Genomic DNA, 19,124 nt, shown 5'->3' on the forward strand with positions numbered 1-19,124 from the left:
TATGGGTCTGTTCAGGCTTTCTATTTCTTCCTGGTTCAGTTGTGGTAGTTTATATGTTTCTAGGAATGCATCCATTTCTTCCAGATTGTCAAATTTATTGCCGTAGAGTTGCTCATAGTATGTTCTTATAATAGTTTGTATTTCTTTGGTGTTAGTTGTGATCTCTCCTCTTTCATTCATGATTTTATTTATTTGGGTCCTTTCTCTTTTCTTTTTGATAAGTCGGGCCAGGGGTTTATCAATTTTATTAATTCTTTCAAAGAACCAGCTCCTAGTTTCGTTGATTTGTTCTATTGTTTTTTTTGTTTCTATTTCATTGATTTCTGCTCTGATCTTTATGATTTCTCTTCTCCTGCTGGGCTTAGGGTTTCTTTCTTGTTCTTTCTCCAGCTCCTTTAGGTGTAGGGTTAGGTTGTGTACCTGAGACCTTTCTTGTTTCTTGAGAAAGGCTTGTACCGCTATATATTTTCCTCTCAGGACTGCCTTTGTTGTGTCCCACAGATTTTGAACCGTTGTATTTTCATTATCATTTGTTTCCATGATTTTTTTCAATTCTTCTTTAATTTCCCGGTTGACCCATTCATTCTTTAGAAGGATACTGTTTAGTCTCCATGTATTTGGGTTCTTTCCAAACTTCCTTTTGTGGTTGAGTTCTAGCTTTAGAGCATTGTGGTCTGAAAATATGCAGGGAATGATCCCAATCTTTTGATACCGGTTGAGTCCTGATTTGGGACCGAGGATGTGATCTATTCTGGAGAATGTTCCATGTGCACTAGAGAAGAATGTGTATTCTGTTGCTTTGGGATGAAATGCTCTGAATATATCTGTGATGTCCATCTGGTCCAGTGTGTCGTTTAAGGCCTTTATTTCCTTGCTGATCTTTTGCTTGGATGACCTGTCTATTTCAGTGAGGGGAGTGCAAAGTCCCCTACTATTATTGTATTATTGTTGATGTGTTTCTTTGATTTTGTTATTAATTGGTTTATATAGTTGGCTGCTCCCACATTGGGGGCATAGATATTTAAAATTGTTAAATCTTCTTGTTGGACAGACCCTTTGAGTATGATATAGTGTCCTTCCTCATCTCTTATTATAGTCTTTGGCTTAAAATCTAATTGATCTGATATAAGGATTGCCACTCTTGCTTTCTTCTGATGTCCATTAGCATGGTAAATTCTTTTCCACCCCCTCACTTTAAATCTGGAGGTGTCTTCGGGCTTAAAATGTGTTTCTTGGAGGCAACATATAGATGGGTTTTGTTTTTTAATCCATTCTGATACCCTGTGTCTTTTGACAGGGGCATTTAGCCCATTCACATTCAGGGTAAGTATTGAGAGATATGAATTTAGTGCCATTGTATTGCCTGTAAGGTGACTGTTACTGTATATGGTCTCTGTTCCTTTCTGATCTACCACTTGTAGGCTCTCTCTTTGCTTAGAGGACCCCTTTCAATATTTCCTGTAGAGCTGGTTTGGTATTTGCAAATTCTTTCAGTTGTTGTTTGTCCTGGAAGCTTTTAATCTCTCCTTCTATTTTCAATGATAGCCTAGCTGGATATAGTATTCTTGGCTGCATGTTTTTCTCGTTTAGTGCTCTGAAAATATCATGCCAGCTCTTTCTGGCCTGCCAGGTCTCTGTGGATAAGTCAGCTGCCAATCTAATATTTTTACCATTGTATGTTACAGACTTCTTTTCCCGGGCTGCTTTCAGGATTTTCTCTTTGTCATTGAGACTTGTAAATTTTACTATTAGGTGACGGGGTGTGGGCCTATTCTTATTGATTTTGAGGGGCGTTCTCTGAACCTCCTGAATTTTGATGCTCGTTCCCTTTGCCATATTGGGGAAATTCTCCCCAATAATTCTCTCCAGTATACCTTCTGCTCCCCTCTCATTTTCTTCTTCTTCTGGAATCCCAATTATTCTAATGTTGTTTCGTCTTATGGTGTCACTTATCTCTCGAATTCTCCCCTCGTGGTCCAGTAGCTGTTTGTCCCTCTTTTGCTCAGCTTCTTTATTCTCTGTCATTTGGTCTTCTATATCACTAATTCTTTCTTCTGCCTCATTTATCCTAGCAGTTAGAGCCTCCATTTTTGATTGCACCTCATTAATAGCTTTTTTGATTTCACCTTGGTTAGATTTTAGTTCTTTTATTTCTCCAGAAAGGGCTTTTATATCTCTCGAGAGGGTTTCTCTAATATCTTCCATGCCTTTTTCGAGCCCGGCTAGAACCTTGAGAATTGTCATTCTGAACTCTAGATCTGACATATTACCGATGTCTGTATTGATTAGGTCCCTAGCCTTCGGTACTGCCTCTTGTTCTTTTTTTTGTGTTGAATTTTTATGTCTTGTCATTTTGTCCAGATAAGAGTAAATGAAGGGGCAAGTAAAATACTAAAAGGGTGGCAACAACCCCAGGAAAATATGCTTTAACCAAATTAGAAGAGATCCAAAATCGTGAGTGGGGAGAAAGGGGATAAAAAGAGGTTCAAAAAGGAAGAAAGAAAAAAAAAAAACAAAAAGAAAAGAAAAAAAAGAAAAGAAAAGAAAAGAAAAGAATTTTTAAAAAAAGAAAACACCTAAGAAAAATGTAAAAAAGAAAAAATATATATATTAGATAAACTAGTAAAAAATCGTTAAAAAAGAAAAAGGTAACAGTTAAAAAAAAAAAATTTTACCTGAAGGCGAGAAAAAAAAAAAAATGAAAAAGAAAAAATTAAATTAACTGCAAGACTAAAAAAAATCACAGGAAAAAAGCCATGAGTTCCGTGCTTGGCTTTCTCCTCCTCTGGAATTCTGCTGCTCTCCTTGGTATTGAAACCGCACTCCTTGGTAGGTGAACTTGGTCTCGGCTGGATTTCTTGTTGATCTTCTGGGGGAGGGGCCTGGTGTAGTGATTCTCAAGTGTCTTTGCCCCAGGCGGAATTACACCGCCCTTACCCGGGGCCGGGGTGAGTAATCCGCTCGGGTTTGCTTTCAGGAGCTTTTGTTCCCTGAGCGCTTTCCGTAGAGTTCCGGAGGACGGGAATACAAATGGCGGCCTCCTGGTCTCCGGCCCGGAGGAGCCGAGAGCCCAGGGCCCCACTCCTCAGTGCGCCCTCAGAGAACAGCGCCCAGTTACTCCCGTCTGCCTGACCTCCGGCCGCGCTCCGAGCTCACCGAGCCTGCGACCGGTTCAAGGTAACACCGACCTGTGAGCTTACTGTCGGCTCTGTCTCTGTAGCCGGCTTTCCCGTTCCAATAGCTGCAAGCTCTGCGACACTCAGACACCCCCGATCCTTCTGTGACCCTGCGGGACCTGAGGCCACGCTGACCCCGCGTGGGCTTCGCCCCGGTTTAGCCTCTGGAGCGATGTCCCTCAGCGGAACAGACTTTTAAAAGTCCTGATTTTGTGCACGGTTGCTCCGCTGCTTGCCGGGAGCCGGCCCCTCCCCCCGGGGTCTATCTTCCCGTCGCTTTGGTCTATCTTCTCCGCCGGTCCTACCTTTCAGAAAGTGGTTGTTTTTCTGTTTCCAGAATTGCTGTTCTTCTTCTCTTCGATCTGCCGATGGATTTTCAGGTGTTTGCAATCTTTAGATAAGCTATCTAGCTGATCTCCGGCTAGCTGAAGCAGTCTCAGCTTGCTACTTCTCCGCCATCTTGACTCCTCCCCCTGCCAAGTACTTATTTTAAACATTTAGTATATTTATTTATTCCTCACAACGGCCTGACGAGATTATTTTCTACGTTTTACAACTTAAGAGAACAAGAGCTTATGAGAACATGCCTTATTTTCTACATTTTACAACTAACAAGAACAAGATTACCTCTTACGTGCAGTTTAAGAAAGCTATTTAGTTTTGGGGTGCCTGGCACAGAGAGGCACAGAGAGGTTGCCTTGTCCAAAGTCACATGGATAATACTGGTGTTGTGGTTTCCCAGCCAGTATGGCTTCTGAGCCCGTGCAGTGAACTCGTAGGCTACACTACCTCCATTTTTAACCTGCTGCCAAGTCCGAGGCCAGCCCATGATTCTGCTCCCCACAACCCCAATATGTTTTTCTCTCCATGGGGTATCGGTGCTTGGGCCCTTTTGTACTGGGAGAGAAAGAGTGTTTGGCAGGGCAGAGTACGGTGCCTGGGGAAGCACTGGGAGCCCCTGCTTATTCGGATGAGAGTGCAGCTTCCACTCCTCGCAGTCGTGGTGTATCTCAGTCCTGTGTGCTTGTTAGGCTCATTTCCCCAGATCATCCCAGTGTCTTCAGATGAAACCAGTCAGGTCATCCTTCTTACCTCTGCTGAGGTCCCACGGTGCTTTGTAATGGTTCTCCTCCTAACGGGTTTCCCTTGATTTCTCTAGGCCTTGCCTAATTACTCTAAAAGATTTCTCTGCAAACTGAAGAGTCTTCATAAGAATTTGCAAGAGTTTTTGGTTTATCTTCTTTCCTTCACTGCATCTGAGGAGTGGAATAAGGGTCATGAAGCTGAATAATGCTACTTACTTCACCAGAATTTTCTCTTATTTTTGTCCTTTGCCATCACCATTTTTTAGTGTTTACGGCATAAGTCCCCCCACCGCCACCCCCTTTTTGGCGAATTTCATTCATTTTGTAGGTTGATGACAGGGGAGACATTCTTTTTTTTTTTTTTTTACATTTTATTTATTTGAGAGAGAGAGAGCGAGCAGTAGGGAGAGGTAGAGAGGGAGAAGCAGATTCCTCGCTGAGCAGGCAGCCTGATGCGGGACTTGATCCCAGGATCCTGGGATCATGACCTGAGCCAAAGGCAGACACTTAACTGACTGAGCCACCCAGGTGCCCCAACAGAAGGGACATTCTATGATGCTGCTTCATTCTATGATGCAACTTCATTCAGCACCAAAAGTGCTGAGATAGGATAGAGAGAATTTATCATATCCTCTGGTAAGATCGTTATATTCATGAACTCTCCTGTCATTAATTTTTTTAAATGCCTAAAATTTTTGTATTTTGCTTACTAGCATCATTTGACCCTGTTAGGGTATTAAGATTGTATTTGGAAAAACAGGTTTTTTTTTTTAACATGCTGATGATAAATTCAAACAAAATAAAAGAATAGAGTGAAAATACCATGACTGGCAGTTCCTGTTCTCTAAAAGGAATCAGTAATCAATTTATTTTTCTAGACATTTCTATGCATATGATATAAAACTGTCACCTCCCTACACAAATGAAATCATACTATACACACTGCTGTGTAACTTTTTTCCAGATCTTTTCTCATCATCACATAGAGTTCCTACCTCATTTTTAAAAATTGGCTGCATGATTCTCCAGTTATGAGAGCTAATCAGATCTTTATTGTTTAAGCATATCCCTGTAACATGTTGACTGTTGCCAGTCTTTTTTTTTAATTTCCAGAAGTGTGGCATTTAATAACTGTGTGTGTGTCTTTGTACACATATGTGTTTTTGTAGATTTGAGGTGGTAGGCTTGAAAAATTTCGATAGTGTTTGGTCTGAAAATATATATGCTTAAAACTTTTTTGAAGATAATGCCAAATACCCTCCCAAATTTTTTTCAACAAACTTCTAACAATTTTAACTCCTATCAACCCTATACTGTAGTTTAACCCTTGATGTATTATTTTGTATTCTCCCATAATTTTGCTATATATATTTTTTATCTTAAATGCTCCCATTAAATTATAAGCCCATTTATAACTGTGTCCCCTTATCCTGGGTGTTTCATACCTCCTCAAATACTTGTCAGCAGGTTAATTTTTTTCTATGACCCACAAATATTCTAAAAAGTGTTTTGGAGTAGAGACGGATATAAACGGTACATAGAGGACTCAACTGATATTTAGTAGAATGGTCTTATGGAAACTGAGAATTGGTAGTCTTTTTTTTTTTTAAGATTTTTATTTTATTTCATTTTTACTTATTTTTTTAAAAGACTTTATTTATTTGAGAGAGAGAGCACCAGAGCGGGGAGGGTCAGAGGGAGAAGGAGGCTACCCACCAAGTGGGGAGCATGATGTGGGACTTGATCCTGGGACTCAGGGTCATGACCTGAATGGAAGGCAGACATTTAACTGACTGAGCCACCCAAGTGCCCTAAGATTTGATTTTTTTTTTTTTAAGAGTTTATTTATTCATTTGACAGCCGAGATGACAAGTAAGGCAGAGAGGCAGGCAGAAAGTGAGAGGAAGCAGGCTCCCCACTGAGCAGAGAGCCTGATGCGGGGCTTGATCCCAGAACCCTGAGATTATGGCCTGAGCCGAAGGCAGAGGCTTTAACCCACTGAGCCACCCAGGCAGGTGCCCCTAAGATTTGACTTTTAAGTAATCTCTATACCCAGTGTGGGGCTTGAACTCACAACCTCAAGATCAAGAGTTGCGTGTTCCACTGACTGAGCCAGCCAGGCGCCCTAAGTAGTCTTTTTAAACAGAGGCAGCAGGTGGAAAAAAAGAACTGGGGAATAGCAACACATGCTGCAGAGATCAGAAAGTTTGAGGACAAAGAGAAAAAAGCCTGCATTCCATGACAGGGTTAGATACACAATCCGGCTTTCAAGGGGTAGGATGGGAAGAGAAGGGCTTAGAGTTGTAAGCAGCAAATGTGGCAAAAATATTTCAAGAATTTTATATTAAAGAGGTTTTTGCTTGTCTTTGTTTTGTTTTGGAGTACAAAGGAGACCTGGACATATTTTCAAATAGTGAGGAAAAGTCCTCTGTGGCAGGCTAGATTTTGGTAAGCTGGGAAAGAAGGGGATTCTGGGAGCAGACTCGCGGAGGAGGTAAAGGCAGGAAGGGACAGAGAATGAGGCACAGGTGAGGTATTACCAGCCGGCATGTGTATTTTCTGTAGGTTTCGGTGAGGTCATGGGCTGAAAAATCTAGAAAGAGGAGGTCTTATCATCGTGAGTAGCAAAGGATAAGGTTCTGGGTTATATACTCTGGAGTGGATGCTTGGAAGTTAGGCCTGAGTTAAAGAGATTGTGCAAACAGAAAGTTAGGGTGACTGAGACAGGTGCAGGTGATCCTCAGCAGAGAAGCAGAGATCCTCAACAAAGAAGAAGCCAGTGTGGCTTTGCTCGGAGGCCTTGATAGAAATAAAGGGATTTTTCCTGATAGCTTTTTTTTTTCTCATAGTTTTTTTCCTATGAGAGGTTGATCACTCTGATTTAAGAATTTTGTAGTAACTGGGGCGCCTGAAGCCTCTGCCTTCAGCTCAGGTCATGATCTCAGGGTCCTGGGATCGAGCCCCACATCGGGCTCTCTGCTTGGTGGGGAGACTGCTTCCTCCTCTCTCTGCCTGCCTCTCTGCCTGCTTGTGATCTCTGTCTGTCAAAGAAATAAATAGAATCTTTAAAAAAAAAAAAAAAAGAATTTTGTAGTAAGTCTAAACAGAAGCTGAATGGGAACTTTTTTATGTATATGCAAACTGTACTTTGTTTAAGGGAAATGAAAAAAATTAAATAATACAGTACCTAGGAGAGTTAAATGAAAAAGGAAATGTATTTCATTATCAGCGTTTTATGTCCTAAACTATTTCATGACAAAGTAATTTACTGCTGAGTTTAGAAAATTTTAACTTTTGTGGTTATAAATAAAAAGTGAAATTTATGCCAAAACCTTTAAAAAGTACCTTTTAAAATTATGAATTCAATCTAGATTTAAGTTGCATGTAAATGAACAAGTGGTGAACTTCCAGTCTTTGTGAAGTTGTATTTCCCAGAGCTCCTTCATGGCAAGTCTCTGTCTGTTCTTATACATAGGGAATATAAAATGCTAGAACCACTCTTCCCGGTCTTTTAATGTTTTTATTTTGTTGATTATAAAACTGTATTTAAAAGCATTCCAAATTTTATAGGTATATTAAATGAACTTGATGTTGATGTAAATGAAGGATCTCTAATGGAGCTACAGGGACATATTGGAAGATTCCAGGTAACTGATTCTGACTTCTTTAAAGAGTAATTCCTAAAAGACTTACAGTAAAATACAGCAGTCCTCTCATCCATCCTCCCTGTTCTGCTTCCTGGATTTGGGCAAACCCTCTTGATGAGTTTTAATTGATTTTGTGGTGTATCAAAATAATGTGTTTATTTTCCAATTTTAGGAATCATCTGTTGATTTTCCATTGAGGAGGATGAGACCTTAGATCCCTTTTGTCCTTTTCTTCCACTGTATAATATGGACGTTTCTCAAAACACTGTCCCCCCACCCCCACTGAAACGCAACATAATTATATCATAATTTTAATTAGATCAGCACTTGTCATTTATGATTAAGAATGGGTGATAAGTGGCGCCTGGGTGGCTCAGTGGGTTAAAGCCTCTCCCTTTAGCTCGGGTCATGATCCCAGGGTCCTGGAATTGAGCCCCGCATAGGCTCTCTGCTTGGCAGGGAGCCTGCTTCCTCCGCTCTCTCTGCCTGCCTCTCTGCCTACTTGCAATCTCTGTCAAATAAATAAATAAATAAATAAATCTTAAAAAAAAAAAAAAGAATGGGTTATCACCCATGTTTACTTTTAAGTGCAACATTATATTTTCCCTAGAGTGAGTAGTTGGGTTTTTTTGTTTGTTTGTTTGCTTGGCTTTTTTTTTTTTTTTTTAAGATTTCATTTACTTATTTGACAGAGAAAGAGAGAGCAAGCATGCACAAGCAGGGGGAGCAGCAGAAGCAGACTCCCCACCGAGCAGGGAGCCTGATGATGCGGGCTCCATCCCAGGAAGGACCCTGGGATCATGACCTGAGCTGAAGGCAGATACTTAACTGACTGAGCCACTTCAGCGACCCTATTTGCTTGGTTTTTATATAGTTCATTCTAATTTATTCACAGGCTGTCTTCCAGTTATATAATCTCCCTTTAATATATTTGAACATATTGTCAACTAAATATGTATTGTCTTTGTGGGAGCCTCCTGGCCTGCTTTGATCTGAATAGCTTCACTTTTGATTGGCTTCAGAATAATTGTATTTATATATTAGAATTCATGTTTCATTGTTTTTGATACGGTAATTTTCTTGACCAGTTCTCTTCTCGTGAACTTTTTTCAGGTTTCTAAAAGAAAACAGTTGCTGTCAGCATTTTTGTGTACAAATTTTTGAGCTATAGATTAGATAAACCTAACTGGTCTCGCTGGGTCCAAGGATACACATACAGGCTGCAAAAAGGCTAATTTTAATAGGGCTAACTTCAGTTGCCTCAGTTGGAAGTAAGAAATCAGACTCCTTAAAGAGCAATTTTTACTCCCTGATGAGTTTTTCTTTTTTATATCCCTCAAAGAGAGGTCACTAATTTTAGACATACCCCATTATATATGAATAAAATCTCTTTCTCTTTCTCAGCGCCAGTGTTTAGGACTTCTAAGCCGCTTTGGGGGATCTGACAGACTGCGTCAGTTTAAATTTCAAGATGATAATGTGGAAGGAGATCGAGTGAGCAAGAAAGATGAGCTCGAACTGGCCATGCAGCAGGTAAGAAAGTAGGGTGGGCATCGTGTATCTGTTCTTGAACATTTGTGTGTTTTCAGAAGCAAAATAACAGATGGGTAGATGGGAGTAATTTTGCAAATTGATTTAGAACTTTGTTATAATTTTACAAAATGATCAGTAACTTTGTTCTCCTCCAAATCTGGAGTTCGATGATATTTGGGCATTTGGAGAACTAATATTTTTGTTACTGTTATTCTTCCTTTGTAGATCTGTGCCAATGTCATGGAATATTGCCAGTCACTCATGCTACAGATCTCCCCCACATTTCAACATGCTGTGTGTCTCTTCACCCCCAGCCTGTCAGAAACCATTAACAGAGATGGACCCCGGCAAGGTGGGCCTGTTTCTTTCTTTATGTATTTGAGGATTAAGTTTTCTTCTGTATTCTGTATTTTTTCTGTATTTCTGTATTCTGTAATTAAGACAAAATCTAGTTGGCTCCAGTGAGACACAGGTTTTTTTCTTTATATGTAATTAGTGGGAAAATTTGTAAATGACTTTAAGAAGGCTCAGTAAGGCGGTAGTGTTGTCAGTCCCGTGCATAAGCTAGAGAGCCCGAGAGGACAGAAAGTCAAGATTTTCTGAGGATAAGTTTAGAAAAGCTTTGTGGGGAGAGTATGGTTTTGAATAGTATTTGAGACCCCAAAGAGGCTCTAAGATTGGTGAGTAAGCTAGCTGGGTGAGAAATGTACAAATGTAACAGACGGTTTATGTGTGAAATCATGTTGAGCTGAATGCAGTGTCTAAATTGGGTTCTGTAGTATAGCCCCAAATTTCTATACCACAGCAAAGTAAAATGTAGGTGCTAAGTAGATGCTAAGTAAATGTAGATGACACAGTCTATGACTTCCTAAGGACATAATAGGCGAGATCTGGAAAGTGACGGCTATGGGCTGATGAAAGCTGTTATCCCATGGGAGACTCAGAAGACAAAGCCCATTCGGATCTTAGTGGTTCTTGGTAATGGAATGCACTGCTACTCATTTCCAGAAGCTTTTTGTGTGAGGTTTCTGAACATCATTTTGTCACATTTTCATCTTCTTTAAGATCTTATTTTCTCTGAAAATTACTTAATCACATAAAATATTTAACAGAATGATGTTATGAAAAACATATTAGCTTAACAGCTTATAACCACTGTCTCGTGTAAATGGTGCCAAAAACTGTTTGTGTGACTCCCATTATAAAGTGTCGAAGGAGGCCCTTTTCTTCTCCCTTGAATCTTACAAAATTTTAAAACAAATTTAACCTCTAACATTTTCAAATGAAATTGTAGTTTTGTTATCTATTCTTCAAAAACATTAATTATATGCTAATAATGTATCAGTAGTAATTATTAACAGTTCATTCGGTTTCTTCCCACTTTGAGCCAGTCTTTCACATACGAAGTCATTCTTAGATCTTTAATACTTGATGAACTTTATGAAGCCTTACATATTGGTCTTCATTTTTCCTCAGACTTTTTAAAGATTTAAAAAGCCTACTTACCTTTGCCAGTTGTAGACACAGGAGTGCATAGGTGTTTGGTAGGTTCAAGAACATTCAGTTGTAGAGGGCGGTCTAACCTAGCGGAGAAGAACATAGACTCATGACGAGCTGCCTAGATTCGAGTCCCCGTTCTGTGAAAGACTGTTGATAGGACTTTAGAAAAGCAACTTAGTCTCTTTGTGCCTCACCCTCCTCATCTGTAAAATGGGAGTAACAGCAGGCTCTTCTCCAGTGAATTACTGGAAGGATTATCATGTTACTCAAATGTGAAGTGCTTTAGAGCAGTGTCTGACCCTTAGCACTGCCTAAGTGTGACGTAGAATTATTTTCATTCCTGCGGGTCATCACTATTACTATTTAGTATATGTGCTATTACTTGTGGTTGAGGGTGCTCTCCTGTAGCACTTCTGTTGCCTGGACCTCACGCTCTTTCCTGCAGAATCTGTTTCTGCAGTCAGCTTTGTCGGGAGCCGTCCTCATCTGCTGTTTAAGTCTGCTGGCTTCTGCACACCTTAATATTTTCTGGCTATGAGCATGTCAGTATGTGAGAACTTCTGATAGGCTTTGAAGTACTCCTGTCAGCATTAGACTATTCTCTTTTTGGATGTTTTCCTACCAGAGTAGGGATCATTTAAATGTTGCCTGGGCACCAGGATCCCTAGGAAGAAGGCCCTATATTGTAGAGACTGTCACATCTTCACTGAAGATGGGAAAGGGAAACCCGGCAACTTAGATGAGTCTAGGGTGTCCTGGTTGGTGGCAGCATCCACTGACAAGAAACTGTTCTCTCTCTTCCTCTCCTCATGAAGACCTATGAAATCTGACTTTGAAGCCAAGTTAAGGGAGATAGTGGGGAAGGAAGCAAATGCACATTTCTCCTACAGTATTCTTGGCAGTTAGAGCCATTAAACAAAGATTATCTCCAAATTATACTTGAAATTACTAAGGTATTTCCCAAGGGGTCACTCGGTTGTAAGAGGAAATTGCTGTGTTTGCACCAATCCGTCCATTTCTTCCCTTCATGAACTACTTTCCCAACTTCTCATGGTTCCTTTGCACCTTCATCAGAAGCTAGTTGAGTAAAAGGTAGCACATTTTGTTTTCCTACCCAAATGGACTTATGGTGGTAAGAGAGTTGTTGAAGTTTAAATTTAATTGTATTTTTTCAATATCTCAGTGTTCTCCTTCTCTTGGGAGAATGACTGTGAGCTGGGAATTCAGCAACCAGAGAGGTGCAGACCAGAAATGAATCGATATAACTAGGGCTGTAGGTGAGGCAGGATTTCTTCCCCTGGGCTCTGGAAACTCCAACTCGTATGTACGGCTTGCACGTGTGTGCGTGTATGTGTGTGTGTTTGGGATGTGGGTGGGGAGCTGGATGCAAAGGTGTGTGCCAGATTTCTCAAAGAGGTCTCCCTCCCCCCCCATAAAGGGAGAGTTCTGTCAGAGTCCACCAGCCAGATTGCCATATTCTTTAGGCTCCAGCTTTGTGCATAGAAGCTCCTGATCATGGTAGCTCGCCGTTCCTCTGAACTGTAAGAAGTACACACCAGTAGTCTTGGGTTGGTTTTAACCCACTGAGCCACCCAGGCGTCCCTTGGGTTGGTTTTAATAATAGCTTAAATGCCCTTCAATTACCGGCCATCCTTCATTTAAAACAGGTCTTATAGGTGGAACATTGTGGTTTTTTTTTTCAACTGTGTTAGATACTCAAGCTCCAGTGATTCCGTACTGGCGCCTGCCTGGTTTGGGTATTATTGTCTACCTGCTGAAACAGAGTGCTAATGATTTCTTCAGTTATTACGACAGTCATCGACGGAGTGTCAACAAACTACAGAACGTAGAGCAACTTCCACCAGATGAGATCAAAGAGGTATGAATCTTATAACGAGCTGTGGAGAGTTTTGAGAAGCCATTGTTTTTCCTGATAGGGCCACAGTCCTGGTGTTTGACTTGTGCGTAAAGATGACGTGTGCAGTGAGATGAAAGGGTTTGAGATGATGGCTCTGTGTGGCCTGAAGAAGAGTCCCTCACAGGAGTACCACGCCTGGTAAGCAGGGGAACACTTGAATGGGAGACAGGCAAGTCACACCTGTTCAGGAACACCACCTGCCCTCCAGTAGGACGGCAGCTAGCTTGTGAAGAAGAGCTTTGGTAATTTATGCTCTTTTAAAATCTGTGCTGAGAAACTTGGGTTTCTGTCGCAAAGGCTTATTCAATAGAAGTGATCCCTTAAGTATGTCTCTGTGCCTTCAGCATCTTCGGTTTCAGGTGAATTTTTCAGACAAATGGGATGGCACCTCAGACCTGACTGCCTGCCCTCAGTGACCCAGAATCACTCACTGATATTTACTGTAGCTAACGATGCTGAGTTGCTAGGCCTGCTTCCTGAGCAGCTGCTGTCTTTCCCGTTTGGCACAGCTGAACCACGCCAGGTATCCCTTGGCACGTGCCGAAGCTTCCTGGTGGCCTGTGGTGGTCTGGAGGTGGAACCATGTTGCCATTCCTCGTTTGCACCAACTGTCCTGGAAAACTCCATGTCACTTTACAGAGCAGTCAGAGCTCCTTCCTCTTGCCACTCCTCAGGATGACAGGGCACCTGTGGTGGGTGGTGACGATGTGCTGGGCCCCAGCTGCAAGTTCTATCTCAGTCCTTGAGGACTGAGGACTGTCACTACACCTGCTTTCTCGGATGAGGAAATGGTGGTCCTGGAGGGTTGAATGACTTATCCAGAGCCACACAGCTAGCGAGTCCCGAGGCAGGAGTAACTGTGACGATGTTCAGATAATCCCTGAAATCGGGTGATTTACCTCTGGCAGCCCTTCCCCCTCACATGCAGCTTGTGAGCGATGCCGGTTCTTGTCAGAGGGACTGCAGCCTTCCCGTCAAGGACATGGTGCTCCCCCAGCCGCACTTCAGGGTGCCTTCTGTCAAAGCCACAGCTAAATTTTGAGGCGGCCCACGGTGCTTATGCCAAGCAGAGGTGTGATGAAGGGCAGTTCTGGGTTGATGAGCCTATTTTAGTTTATGCTGTAGAAATCTGCTTTACATTTTCTTCAGAAGACACATGACAGCTGTTACAGAAATTCTCCATGGCACTGTTAGACCTGCAGCTTGAAAAACCTACTGTTGTGTTTTGTTTTAGTTTGACAGGAAATTCAGGGTGGGTCGGCCCATCAGCAGATTGGAAATGTCAGTTTCAGAGATAAGACCTTTTCCAGAAAGCAGCAGATGAATCTGCATTTGTGAATTCCACTACTTTAGCTCTCAGTTTTTTAAAGTTACCAGCTTCCTAACTAGATAATAACCCTTGTCTGCAAGGATGTTTAAACTTCTTTGAATGTTAGTCGCCTTGTCTGTCATAGGGACCCAATCTATAGAGTTTGATGAAGTTTTTGTTACAGTTTATGTTCTCGCTAATGCTGCTTTTGCTTCTGGTCCTCAGTTGTGTCAGTCTGTGATGCCTGTTGGTGTTGAGAAGATCTCCACTGCCCAGAAATATGTTCTAGCAAGACGGCGCTTGGTGAAGTTGATCAACAATCGAGCCAAACTGCTTTCCCTTTGTTCTTGTATCCTTAATGGAAATCACAGTGGGAATTTGAATGGTGACCTTTAAGAGAATCTTTCAATATAGGAACTGTTTGCTGATTCTCAAATTATTTGGGCATCAAAACTGTATGAGAAGGGACATAATTTTTTTCTCAGTAAATGCCTGACCTATTTCCAAACTGAAACTTTTTTTCTTATCTTTTAGAGTTAGCTAGTAATCCTGATAATGTATACAGTCATTCTGGACTGAAGGCAGGGACACTGGGGACTCTGTTGGTGCAGCAGCCCCTGGTCCCCACCTCCTTCCTCTCAACACACCTTGCTGCTTTCTGGGGGGGACACCTTCAGTGGAACGTTTCCCCTCTCTCTCAGACCGAGGCAGTGGGTCTTTACTCATGAAGTAGTGAGGTCTCTTTGTTTTCCTCCTCAGAAACTGGTTTGATGAGATTATCTTCCTTTAGTCTGAGCACTCTGTAGTCATCATAGAGACCTGCCTATTTATTCTTTGGCGCCATCTGGAGTACTACTTCTTACACTGCACGCCCACGGACTCTCAAGATTCCTTGTTTGCCTCCAGAACCTTATTTAAAAGCAGAAGACTACAAGGTAAACTTTATTCTGAAGATTAGTGAACCATACATACCTATAGATTTCCGTGCTTTGAAAAACTAGTGACATTTTTATTTATTTTTTATGTTTCCGGGTTTCTAAGAGTGGATTGGGCCATCGAGAGCTACTTCGAGCTACTTCGTTATTAGACTTAGCTGTTTCTTTTTTTTTTTTTTTTAAAGATTTTATTTATTTTATTTGACAGAGAGAGATCACAAGTAGGCAGAGAGGCAGGCAGAGACAGAGGGGGAAGCAGGCTCCCTGCTGAGCAGAGAGCCCGATGCGGGGCTCGATCCCAGGACTCTGAGATCATGACCTGAGCCGAAGGCAGCGGCTTAATCCACTGAGCCACCCAGGCGCCCCGACTTAGCTGTTTCTTGTACCTTACTTCTGCTCATGGGAGATAGTGTGGAGCATAAGAACATCTTAGACGCCAGTCTTTAGCTTCTCGCAGTGAAGAGCTGGCCAGCTCCAGAGTCCCCTGGTCTTGAGGTTCTTCTGCCAAATGGTAGATACATACTTGTAAAGCTGGTTTGTTTGTGTCTTTCATTGCCAGATTCCTTCACTTCAGAAACCAACCTGGATTTTAGAAGTGGGCTGACTGGAGTGAGCCAACATGACATAGACCAGGTGAGGTTCTATCCACATACTCTTTCTGTTTTGAAAGGAAAAAGGAAAAGCCTAGTATGTTGGTAAGATAATGATTTTCAGGATTGTGTTCAAAGACCTGATTTTAATTCCGTCCTGGCTGCCTAACAATATGGGACTTCGAACAACTTAACTTTTGCGCCTCCATTTCCTCACCGAAGAAATGGGAATGATAGTTCGGCCTCAGAGAGTTTTGTCAGGATAAAATGAGGTTTCGTATGTGGGGCTCCTGGGGCAGTAGTGCCTGGAAGGAACATAGTGAGAATTCAGTCATTAGTAGGCGTCGTGATCAGAAAACTCCCAGTTTCTTTAGAATGACTTTGTGGACTTCTTAGGCACAAAGGCTAACTTAGCACTTAATTTTTCAGGAAATAATTTAATAGAGAGAGTATGAGCAGCCATTAAAAATTCCTTTGCAGGAGACTATATTATTATGGTGATAAGAGTCTTGGGAACAAAACAGTTAGCAGGGTATGTGATATTAGATAAACTGAATTACAACTAGATCTGCTGCTAGGCATCTGAGTGTCCCTAGCTCTGGTCTGATAAAGCCTCTAGTCTTCTGTAATCCTTCTTGGTCACTGCCTTTCTTGAAGCCAAAGACTGGGCTTTATCCAGGAAAGAGCATCCTTCCGACCATACTTAGCCAGATGTCATACGTAGCATGCTCTCGTCCTCGTCCTGGCTGCATCTGCCCTTGGAGTGACTGCATAATAGTAATTCATGTTTTGCTTGGCTTGTTGAGGGAAGCCAGTGTTCAGTGAGGCCATGGGCGGAGTTAGCCAAAGAATAGTTCTTCCAGAAGATGTTTGGGAAATACGTGTTGAATTAATGACTGTTTGTTTCATTAGACTGCTCTGTTATAGTTAGAAGAAATGCAGGATTAATAAATGATCTTCTCACTCTGTGCTTTGTATATGTGCTGCCGAAGCGAGCACTTCACTCTGTGGTTTGATTTTACTGCAAATCTAAGGCAGATAGAGTCATCTAATTTTACACTTAATTTTAGTGTTTCAGCATAATACCAATAGAATCCATCCAAAACTATATATGCATTCTAAAATACATGAATTCTAAAGTGTATACCAGGTTCCTTTCCTCTATTTATATATTTTGAAAATAAACACATGTAAATTTTTTTTCTTAATTGAAAAATCAAATAAAAGTAAAAAGCTTCTTTCCAATTTATCCTTTGTTTCTTTCCTCAAAGGCATCCACTCCTAACAGCTTCTTGTATTGCCCTTGGGGAAAAGTTTTAGTGTATATGCCCATATATCAAAAGCAGCATCCATAGTTGTTGCTATTTAAGATTTTACACATTTTTACAAGATAAGAAAGAGGGAAAAACAATTCTATACCAGTAAATTCTAGCATGGAAGTGTGAATATTTAGTTAATTTGCTACATGAGAAAGGACCGCATTACAAAAATTCAAAGATACTATAAATTGAGAGATATAGAATTAAAGAAACATTTGAGACTGTAATTTTTAATAATGATATGTCATCTGTGTTACCTCTAGCTTCAGGCTGATGCTATCAGCGCTTTTGGAGAATCACTACAAAAGAAACTTCTGGACATTGAAGGATTATACTCAAAAGTTCGATCTCGCTATAGTTTCATACAAGCTCTTGTCAGACGTATCCGAGGCCTGCTAAGGATATCCAGGAACTGAGAACCTGTGCTTATACTCTTCTAGGGAAGAGAGGAATTGGGGAAAACTGTCCCCTTCTTATAGATTAGCTTGTTTCTAAATTATGACCAAAAAATATTTTGCTATTTCTTTCTTTATATATGAACATCTTTTCTGTATATTTCTTTGCCTGTTTCCAATTGCACCGGTGAAAAAAATAAATACTTTTTAAAAAAAGGAAACAAAACGAATGTATGGTTAGTCTTTTGAAATTTTACCTAGAAAACGATCAACATTCATAGGAATCCAACAAGTAAAATTCCCACAGTGGTGGTTTTCTTCTAGGGATATAGTTCTGAATGTTATATTAAAGGCATAGTCTGAAAATTCTACTGTTTTATCCCTTTGTTGTCTACATTACACCTTTGTGATATTCAGGGTTACTCCGTGAGCGAGAGTGGACAAGAAACTGTAGCTATGCTCTTTGACAAAAGAGTGTGCTCAAGTGTTGTGAATGTGTTACAGAAAAGTCCCAAGAAATGAAGCCCTCTCCTTCCTAAAATTGTTTTTTTTCTTTTCTGCATATAAATGACAGTGGAATGATTTGCATTTCTTCCTTAGAAATGATTAGAAATTTCACAAACTAATCACCTGCCCATATTTCTCATGTAATTAATATGATGGCTACGATTAGAGCAAAAGAACATATACAATCACATTCTACTTCTTGCCCAGTTGTACTTATGTTTAAGTAACTGCATCATCTCAAAGTCCATTTTTCCCTTTCCAGCCACCAATTATTTCAGCCTAATATATGGGAGAGACTGGGCTCATGTAGTAGCAGAAAAGTTATACTTAGTTATAGTGTTGCTCTTTAAAAAAATTTTTTTTCTGACATTTCCATAGCATCTTTTTAAAAGGGCCTTGTCATTGTTATATTTTGAAGTTAATTTATTGCCCACCACTTAGAAACATTAGTGTTTAGCTGGAAGGCATCCCGCTAACAAATAGAAGTCTTAGAGGAGTGTGAATGTGTGAGTAAGTGGGTCCACCATGGAGGAGCGACTATAGCTGCCCCCGGTCAGGCCTCTGGCGACTGTACCATCTGAACATGGGCAGGAGCCCAGAAAGGATCAGAAGGGAGCCCGGGGCACAGAATCAAAGCATTTTGTAAACCTTGTGAGTGTGAAGCTGAATTGAAAATGATTTTTAGATTTACTAAACCTTGTTTTCTTGTTTTCCCATCATTTCTTCCAAAACCTCCGGCAGACTGGATCAGAATTTGGACACTGGGGAAGAATGTGTGCGGAGGGAGGGCGGGAAGGATCGCAGCTTTGTAAAATCAAAGCCAGAGGGAGAAGCTCCCACCGGGGGCCTCAGAGGACACACTGCCTGGCTCAGCATGGTTACCTGGGGTGTGGAGAGAGGCTTTTGGGTGTGTGGCTGGTGCTCTGCAGCAAAGCAAAGGGGATCAAAACATTGCAGAACTTGCATTTGAAAAAGGTGTAGCATTTAAAGGGGGAGGGTTCGTTAGTCCTAAAAACTACTAAATAAACTGAAGGTCTTAAAACATTGTTTTTACTGAGTTAATCTGTTTGGTGGGATTAGACAAAAGAGTTGAGTACCTTTTTTTTTTTTTTTAAAGATTTTTATTTATTTATCAGAGAGAGAGAGGGGGAGAGAGCCAGCACAGGCAGACAGAATGGCAGGCAGAGGCAGAGGGAGAAGCAGGCTCCCT

At 41.1% G+C, this 19,124-nt stretch overlaps 1 protein-coding gene across 1 annotated transcript in view; it reads left to right on the forward strand.

Annotated features, from left to right (window-relative positions):
• The window catches only part of NUP205 (nucleoporin 205), an 89,755-nt gene extending 71,979 nt beyond the window's left edge, over positions 1-17,776 (forward strand). The window contains exons 36-43 of the mRNA XM_059171941.1: positions 7,832-7,908; positions 9,313-9,441; positions 9,667-9,793; positions 12,654-12,820; positions 14,394-14,517; positions 14,975-15,103; positions 15,663-15,736; positions 17,276-17,776. Of these exons, the coding sequence (XP_059027924.1) occupies positions 7,832-7,908; positions 9,313-9,441; positions 9,667-9,793; positions 12,654-12,820; positions 14,394-14,517; positions 14,975-15,103; positions 15,663-15,736; positions 17,276-17,428 (980 nt within the window). The 3' untranslated portion in view covers positions 17,429-17,776. The remainder of the gene's footprint in view (positions 1-7,831; positions 7,909-9,312; positions 9,442-9,666; positions 9,794-12,653; positions 12,821-14,393; positions 14,518-14,974; positions 15,104-15,662; positions 15,737-17,275) is intronic.
• The last annotated feature ends 1,348 nt before the right edge of the window (positions 17,777-19,124 follow it).

This window comes from Mustela lutreola, chromosome 4 (assembly GCF_030435805.1).
Source record: "Mustela lutreola isolate mMusLut2 chromosome 4, mMusLut2.pri, whole genome shotgun sequence".
NCBI lineage: Eukaryota > Metazoa > Chordata > Mammalia > Carnivora > Mustelidae > Mustela > Mustela lutreola.